This window comes from Centruroides vittatus, unplaced genomic scaffold, assembly GCF_030686945.1.
Source record: "Centruroides vittatus isolate TY-2023 unplaced genomic scaffold, ASM3068694v2 contig_888, whole genome shotgun sequence".
Classification (NCBI taxonomy): domain Eukaryota; kingdom Metazoa; phylum Arthropoda; class Arachnida; order Scorpiones; family Buthidae; genus Centruroides; species Centruroides vittatus.
Genome location: NW_027122579.1, coordinates 411,275 through 421,065, shown reverse-complemented (window position 1 = coordinate 421,065; position 9,791 = coordinate 411,275). Strand labels below are relative to the sequence as shown.

The 9,791-nt window shown below is 30.9% G+C and overlaps 1 protein-coding gene across 1 annotated transcript in view; it reads left to right on the top strand.

Annotated features, from left to right (window-relative positions):
- Nucleotides 1-555: 555 nt before the first annotated feature.
- LOC136983800 (pentatricopeptide repeat-containing protein 2, mitochondrial-like) overlaps nt 556-9,791 on the top strand; it is a 40,067-nt gene continuing 30,831 nt past the window's right edge. The window contains exons 1-3 of the mRNA XM_067280659.1: nt 556-670; nt 4,397-4,489; nt 6,770-6,908. Of these exons, the coding sequence (XP_067136760.1) occupies nt 577-670; nt 4,397-4,489; nt 6,770-6,908 (326 nt within the window). The 5' untranslated portion in view covers nt 556-576. The remainder of the gene's footprint in view (nt 671-4,396; nt 4,490-6,769; nt 6,909-9,791) is intronic.

Genomic DNA, 9,791 nt, shown 5'->3' with positions numbered 1-9,791 from the left:
TAGCAAAACGGGAACGCGACGACGTAGACTTTTGCGCAATTATTTAGAAAGTTAATTGAGTATTTGCGGATCCGCAGCGCTGGATCCAGCTGGCCGAAGAATAGGCGAAGATCCAGCTGGATTGCTGGATGAGGGATCCAGCAATTGCAATCCCTAGTTACGGCACTGCCGGTAGATAAATTTTTTTACGTCCCGTCCAGAATATTGCATTTCCGTTAATTTCAATCGGCAAAAAATATGAAAATAAACAGAAAATTCACAAAATTCATTATCGTTTATGAATTGAGAAAATTCGCATTGAAATCGCTTCATCAATAAACTCTCAACAATATGAAAAATGCACTGTGACGTCACAAATTTAGAAAATGTTTTAATAGGAAAAATAAATTTTTTTTGTATTAACAAAAACGTTTATTAATTAACATCGATGTATGTAATTTTAATTCATTATTATTTTTATATTATCTGTAATTACGTTTTTATAAATTATCAACTATAATAAATATTTTACCAATTTTATTATTATTTTTTATCTGGCAACATTTGAAAAATGTCAGTTACATGTGAAATGTTAAGATGGCGCTTTCCATATATCGACATGCCGTTGGTCCTATTTTCAGCTTTTCTCGAAAATGTCTGTTGAAATTTGAAAATCATCAAAGATGTTTTGGTTTGTAAAGAAGCATGGACTTTTCCCTTTTCGTTATTAATGCAAAAGAACTTGAATTAAGAAAATTCATTACTATTTCTTGATATATATAGTATAAATTAAATAAAATTAAACCTATCTTTCAGATTAAAAATCAAAAGGTAAACAAGGTAAACCAGAATTTATTCCTTTAATTTGGAATAAATTCAGATTTCGTGCTCGATCCTTTATTAAAAAGTATACGGCTAATCGGGTCAATTAATATAATTGCAGGTTGTAAGCTCTAACAAATTCCTAGATTTTCTTTTAACATGTAAATCACATTCAAATTACAGTTATTTCTAAATGGAATCATTAAGCTTGTGTTTCAAAGCAGAGCGTAATTTGCTTACTGAGCATAATGAACATAATACTACGTTCATTCACAATCCACGACTCACTTTAATCTCGATTGCAACTTTCGCCAATTGAATGCTGAGCTGTTCATATGGGCAGTCCACTTGAAAAGAACCTGACTATTGGATGCGATAAGTCACAAACACCAAGAAACAGAGTGGAAGCTGGTAACAAAGTCATTTACTTTTTCTTGCCATATATCTAACAATAGCCAGATCTCATCATCTCTCCAAATATGTTTTTTATTTCTCTGTTGATAGCCCGACACTTGTTCCACAGCCATCTTGTTTCTTCTCACGCGTGGGATTGTGGGAACTCTCTTATGACTGGATCTAGTTTCTAAAACTCTCTTGTATTGATTGCAATTGAACCTTGTTTCGGTCGAGAGAGGTTGCACCACAGCACAGTTTCTGATCTTATCACACTCTAGATTGAAATGATCGGTGTGAATGGAGTATAACTCTACATCTCTGAATAAATAGTGAATTTAAATTTAGGGAATCAATAACACGTTTAAGGGAATTCGTATAGAATCTGTTCAGAAATTCCAGTTATTTAATAGCAGAATGACACTATCGGTATTAGGTAAGTTATTGGTTGTGTTCAGCAGACTCGATGATTTCAGAGCTGTTGAGTATTTTTCTGCTGAACACCCTCTACAGTAGCACTCTTTCTGAACATGTTTGGTGTTTTGACGTCACATTTGGTAGCATCTTTCGTTTATGCTACTTGAAACTGACTGATGAGGCTTTTTATTCCAACACAACATCACTTGTTCAGTAGATCCAGGTTGCTACTGATTTGCTCAGTTACAACTGTTGAGTCTGCTGAATGCAGCCATTTTAACTCACTCTCAAAGATTGATTAGTCTGGTAGCAACTAATGAACTTTAGGTAACATTCTGATTGATGCCTGGTTATGGTACTGGACTGGTAAACATTTCCAAACATACTTATGGTCGTGGCATATTGTTCACCACTGCAAGTAATACAATTTATTGTTGACTTTCTGTAATGAATGACCCAATACTTTTCTAATAAAATATTTCTTCTGTCAAAATTGAAAATATATACCATTTAATTTACTTTTAATATTTGTTAAATTTCTAACAATCTGTAAAGTATTAAAAATAGTGAAAAATGTATGGATTGTATATCAAAGCTATTTTGGTACAGTATTGAATCCATTTTGCCTGATTAACTAAAGGCCATATGATAAATATTGTTACATAGTTATTGATTAATCTGGTGAATTAATAAACTAATAAGGCATACGAACTGAAGAAGGCAAAACTTAGTGATCATTCTATGAAATTTTTTTTTATGAATTATATACTGCATTTATTCTGATATTAATTGGAAAAAGTGTTTCAGTTTTCAGACTTAGTTTGAGTAAACGGCTGGGGTTAAAATTATGGTTCAGGTATCTAAATTAAATCTCTTATGCTGTAAATGATGTTGCTGAAAAAGATTTGGGAAAGGTGCAATGGTTGGGGTTTGGTGGAGTGGACAAGATACAATGCTAAGTCTATGGGAAGGAAAGCAACAAACATATTGGGAGCTTGCAAGCCATCTAGCAATGTAGTTTTCCTTAACAGTTTGAACAATCTGTTGCTCATTATTACTATGAATTCTTTCTTTCTTTGCTAATTACACATTCATTTAAAAACATTTTACAAAATTTTTTCAGTAAGTTAGTTTTGTCAATGTTCACCACACTGCCATTACCAACTTTTAGCATCAATCTCTGGGCTGCAATTTGAAAAAATTGTAGACCTATAAATTTTCACTGTTGTCTGTCCATGTGTCTTTCCTTAATCTCGAGAACAGAATTGGATAGATGAAATCCGAGACAAGATAGGGAAACCTTAGGGGCAGAAGGCCCCAATTAACTATACACGAACTTCTGATGCATATCAGAAGTCACGTTATTTCAATTCAAAACTTTTCTCCTGAAAGCAGTTAATAGATGATCAGCATGACTCATTGTTAGAGGAAAAGTATGATATACAGAGACACCACTAATAATTTGAGGTAGATAACATATATTTTAAATTAAATAAATTAAAAATATGATTAAAAGTTTATTGTGATGGTGTTACAATAAATAATTGGTCTTTTTATTTTATAATTACTTCACAATGAGGCCAAAACATGATTCTAACCACCCAATTCATTACTTAATGCCAATTGATGGCTTTCTTGACAAATCTACCAACTAAAAATTAAACTTGAATCTACGACTGTTGGTTGGTTGAGAGTTTTATAACAGCCAATGAGATTGTCATGAGGTGGGCTGACGCTGACACTTTCCTCACTGTTAATCCAAAATCCTACCAGTTCAAGTTGGTCAGCCTTAGGAATACTAAATTGCCATCCTTGGATCTGGATGCAAAATTAAAAGAAGCCATTGAGAGAAAGGACCAGTGGGAGAAGCCTTGTGGTACCAGAGAACAAGTCAATGCAAATCGCCTGCGAACAGCCCAGAAAGCACTTGTACTGACAATTTTTGTGTTAAGTGCCAAATTTTAAATAAGCTCATTGTATTTTAATTGAATAAAACCATTGATTTCAATAGGTTTCTGCTAGTTTATTCTAATAAAAAATGCATCTGGAGGTAAAAAAGTTATAGACAATTTGCTGTATATTAGAATAAATACAGTATATAATTTTTTAATTTTTCATATACAGTATTTGTAATTGAAACAGAGAATCTTAATAAATATATTTAATCTGAAAGAAAATACATATTTATATACTCTACTATATTAATGTCAAACTAACTGCCAGATTATTAATCAAGCTATAATGAAGCTAATTTAATGCTTAGATGTGAAGAAATATGGCTATATACAGGCAGTTAGGCCTACCTGTACGGTTATATCTAAGTTAGTCAAGTATTTAATTACTCTGGAAATGAAAATGGACAATTTAAGTGTTTTCAGCTTTTACAGTAACGAATTAATTCCCAATTCTAAGACTTAATCCTTTGTATTATGGTGTAACAAAGGATTGAAAACATTGCTTGAAGAGTTTGATTATCTAAATTTAAAGTGATTGTTTTGTAAATTTTGTTTGAGATGCATTAAATTTTCAAAACTTGAATTTCATAATTTCACTTCTAAAATTATTTAACGATCTTAAGGCTTGATTAGGTTTCTCGTGTACATTCTTTGTATACTCCTTATCTTTTGAATACATAAGGTATATACATATTTAAATTGTGGGAAATTTATATATATATAAATCTTATGATATATCTTAAAGTTCTAGTTAATAATGCAATAAGAATATACATAAAAACTGACTAATTTTTTATTTAATGAATGTAATTTTTTTTTTGAATTTACAGGATTTCGCTATTTATATAGTATTCAGTTTTTGGGTTTGGATAAATACAAAGAACAAAGGGAACGAATTGCAAATCAGTTTGGCCCAATGAAAGGTAAAAATATTTTTAGTATATTATTTTATACATTATAGTCTTTAACTGAATTGGCTGTATATTATATTTTATTAAATCATTATTTACTTAAATTTGTAAAAACTTTATATTTTATTTGTTAATTAATTTTTTTGTTTACTTACAGTTTAGTAAAAACACCATATAATCATTACATCTGTTTTAAGTTATTTACATTTTTTTTCTTTGTATAATACATGTGAATTTAGAAAGAAATTGTTGTAACCACTGTTTTTGAATATTAAATTATTTTAATCTCAAAAAAGTAAAAATGAAAACTAAATGACAAAATAAACTTCTTATTAGCAAATATCTGATATGAGACAACCACTGTCTAGATCAGTGTTTCCCAACCTTTTTTGTGCTATGCCCCACCTAAGCCTTTTTAAAATTCTTATGCCCCCCAACACATACGTTGAAGTCTTTTGGAAGGTCTCTCATTGTCGTGTTCATTGAAGTTTTTCTTGCACTTAATTGCCACACTGTTTTATTGTAACCACGATAAAACCCAATCCTTTCATCATAGTCTTTTGCACTTTCCAGTCATTGCCCACCTCCAGGTCTGGGCAAAGAATGTCCTTTCTCCTCTTTCACCGACCTCAGGGCCTTGTTCATCTCTTGTTCTCGGTGGTTCCCAGAATTGTTAATCCCACCCCAAGGGAAAAGGGTTATAAAGGGAAGTTCTAGTAGGAAAGGGAAACAAAGAACAAAGAAAATTAAAACTAACTTAAATCAATATTTACAATATGGCATACAGCGGCTATACAGTTAACTTAAACTCTGGATGAGTCCATTTTCGAATTGCCCCCCTTAACAATCAAATTGCCCCTCTGTGGGGCGTAGGCCCCACGTTGGGAAACACTGGTCTAGATAGATAGTGTTTATCTTGTTCTTTAATTGGAATATAAATATAATATACTAAAATCTCTACCTTACACAGCACTGTCAGCTTACACACTAAGTGATTTAGTTATTGTACAATGAGAATAGGTCAAGATCACAAGGACCACAAGGAACAAACATCTCATTAACACACAGAAACCTTGGAAATGTGTAAATCAGTACATCAAGCCTATTCATTAACTATAAAGACCACAACTTTCTACCAAGGGCTTGGAGGGTGTGGTTCAAGAACGAAATCCCACAATTTTCAAGAATGTTTTTATCATTGATATTTCTTACATTTGTTTTTCATCACCCTTATGGATGACATGGATGTATTTCGTAACTTATTATTTTTATTTATCCTTTTTATGTATTTTTTGGAATTTATGTTGTTTTATTGTTTTTTACCACAACTTATGTTTAGTTTTCTTGTGTTCTTAACATTAAATGTACAATGTACAATAGAATTTTTGTAAACCTGAGAATGGTCTTTTAATAAGACTGAAAACATTAGTTATTAAATAGATTTTTGCTGCTTAAAAAGATTGTGAGTGTCTTAGTAGCAGTTATCGTTTTATTATTATATTGTTTTGCTTCTATTGATATACTAACTCTATCTAACTCTAGAATAATTACACTGTTGCAAGTGTAAGGGAAATGAAGACACACTTAAGTATTACAACAGTGATATTCAGATTATATTATCTGAAATCAAATTATATTTCAGAACCAAAACACTCCAGCTAAATGTGTTACTGATGCTCTAAATGTGGTCCATTAAAAAGTGTGAAATTAAGTCATGTATTTTTAAAAAGTTGATTTCAACACACAGATGGGGGAAAACGTTTTTTCCTCATCTGTGTGTCAGTGGCGTAGCGAGGAGGGCAAGGGGGCGTATCATGCACCGGGCACCACTCGCTGAGGGGCGCCCAAATGTTCTCCAAGACAAACTATATGTATTTCTGGAGGGGGGCGCCAATAAAGTGTCTTGCCCACAGCACCAGTTATGTTCACTATGCCACTGCTGTGTGTTGAAACTATGTCCTCCTTTATGTTATATTTTTTGAGACGACATATAAAGTGTTGACACTAAATGCTGGACTTTTTCACATCTACTTTGTTTTCTTATGCACTTTACAGTCTTTAAATTAATTGTTTCAATTTTTTTCAATGTTTCCAATAAGTTTTGTTAGTTTTTCGTTTTTTTTTTTTTGTAGTTTCACTTCCACCATGATAAAATTACATACATTTTATATATAAGTATTTGTTATTCAACTGTTAAAATTTATTACTACTTTATGCTAAAAGCTATATAATAGATAATTTTTTTATTTATTCAATTGTTTCTGAAATTTAATTTAGAATTTTGTTTTTCAGATAAATTTCGTGCTAGAATGTTACAATATCTTAGAAGTGAGGGAGAAGCTATGGTATTTACCGAAGACTTAAAAAATATGGTATATCTGGCAGAAGATAATCCTGAAGATTTAGATATTTGTGTTAGAATGATGAAAAGGTAATTTTTATAATCAATTATTAAAATAATTGCTTTTTATGTTTCAGATGTAACTTTTCATTATTTAACATTAACAATAATGATTTTTATTAAATATTTCGTTTTTTGTGAATAAGGAAATTCAAAGTGAAAAAATTGTTTTCATATTTGACAGTTTTCAGTTTATATTTTAAAATTGATGTTTCTCATAATTTAGTAATCCAATCCACATGAAGCAAATAATATCAATTCTTGGTCACATTAAGTCACATTTTTACACAAAATACAGTAGAGCATCATTTATCCGAAAACCGGTCAACCAAAACGTCAGTTAACCGAAAGCTTTCCAGTCGGACTGTGTCGTGCTGAATTGAACATTTTTGATATTAGATTAACCTCTAAAGTATAATTTTTTTGTTTTTATATTCTTCAATATATTTATTTTGTTTGTACAAAATAAAGAAATAATTTTTAATGATACAATAGCCACGATTATTATTATAAAAATTTTCGTTAGGCTTAAAATCAACGAAAATTCAATGTGAAGTGACACGCAACAAAGAAACATTTCAACATGGGATAGGTTAATATATTTTTTCGTACATAATCGGTTATCTGAAAAATAAGTTATCCGAACAACCCCAGTCCCCAATTGATTCGGATAAACTGTTGTTTATTTGTCTACTGTATTTACAAAATATTACAAATGTGGGTAAATACAAAATAATTGTAGTCTTATGTATCATTTACAATTACAGGAACACCATTAAAACAATTTATGAAAGCAATTTTTTATCATTTTGGGTGAAGAGTTTACAATAAAAGGTTGACTTCACAATATTTCAATTACCATATTTTACAGCATATAAGATGTATCCTCATTTCAGTACATAGTATTTTGGAAAAAGTATTTAGTCTACACTAAATACTTTTTCCAAAATTTTGCCGTTTTGCTCCTTTGGTACGTCCCTAAATTTGTCTTTACTGTATTTCAATTGAAATGGGTAAAATTAGAATGCACACTTTTATTTACCAGGAAAAAAGAGAAGTTTAAAAGAAGTTATTTACAATTAAAATTTACCATTAAAATACAAAATCTGCTTAGCTATAGCAGAAATAATAATTAAATATATTAAATTAAAGAATAACATTTTTATTTAAGATTTGGACTAGATAGAGGTTACCTGTTGCCTATTGAATGCTGTTTGGGGAATTCATTAGCTTATGGGAGATTGAAACTTCACATATAACATGTCAGGAAAATTTTTTTAGTTTTTTTTGGATAAAAGTTGCATCTTACAGATCATAAAATTTGGTATGTTTCTGTAGCTGTGAATAACCATGTGTTTCAAGAATACAATTATTATGTGCTTGTTTTCATTTGTAATATTCTGTAATACAGGTTGTATATAACCCTTTCCTTAATTAATTGCAAAAGACTACCAGTGATACCACTTTCATACATATATGAGTTTGTTTTACATCACAAAGATTTGATGTGTAACTCAGCAGATATCCACTTGGTAATTCAATTTTTTCCATATTTTTCCCAGCGTATCCTCTTATCATGATCATCAGTTCTTGCATCCCCTCTGTTTAAATTCTTCTATATTATTTGATAATGGTGATACACATGATTATTTTTATAGTCTCACAGGAAGAAGTCATATAGAGTTAAATCTTGTGATTTTAGTAGCCATCTTGTGAAATATTTATTCCTTTTTATAATATATCTGATTTAGCACAGAGATAGCTTAGTGTTTAGTTATGCACAAATATCATTACAAAGTTTTTCCTATCTGGAAATGGAAATACAGTGATATCCCATTCTGTTGGAAAAGAGAGTCCTTAGATTCTTCCTTTACTTGAGGCATAAACCATTGCTGCAACAAGTCCGGATAGGAATGTCCATTAGCTGTACCCTCAGTGAAGAAAGAAAGTTTGTAAATTTTTTGGAATGACAAAATATTACAAATTATTCTTGCTTTTGGTAACACCTTTGGTAAACTGTGCTTGTGCTGAATGATTTTGTGACGTATCTGGGTAACTTCAATAAAATTGTTCCTGTTGACTATCCTACTTGTGTGGAATGTCATGTAATTGCTAAAAAGTGGTTTGATTTAATTTAAGTGGTTGGTAGTGAAGTTGTCATCTTTTTCTGTCTCTCGTTACAGTTGGCAACAAAACTGGAAGTCGTCATTTTTTTTTTTTTTTTTATGTAGTTGTAAGGAATCCACACTCAACTAACAGATATTTATTTAATTAAAATATTAATTTTGGTTTATTTGTCTGTCTCTCTTTAATTCTTTATTTCATTGGATTTATCTTCTTTAAAATCATTTTAAGAGTGTAGATGAAATCAATAAAATAAGGGACTGAAGAGGGCCAAATAGTAAGCCTAAAATATACATCCTTAATTAAACAAATGTCTGTTGATTGAGTATGCTTCCTCAACAGAAGGACCTGCAAATACATTCAAAAAAAGAGAAGTGAATGAAAAGAAAACTAAAACTGAAAGTGCTTTTCTTTGTCATCTTCTAACATAAACAGCTTCATAAAGATCTTATACAGAACTTTCCACACTGTCTTCATTGGCATTTGTAGGTCATTGCATCTTCTAAGTGTTGATTTCTTCACACTAATTTCAACATGTCTCTGATTCACTCTACATTCTCTTCATTCGTATCAGGATGACCACTCTTGTTTTGTGGACTGTGGACAAGCAACCTGTGGTTATTAATTCCTTATGTCAATTGTAAATTAACTTCCTGCTTGGTGCCTGCAAAGTCCAGAATATTTATTGAACATCTATAGTACACTTACTTTTATCAAACTCTAACACGCAGAATACCTTTTCAGCACAGGAGTTGCATCTTTACAACTACTAACACCAACTAAGAGTGA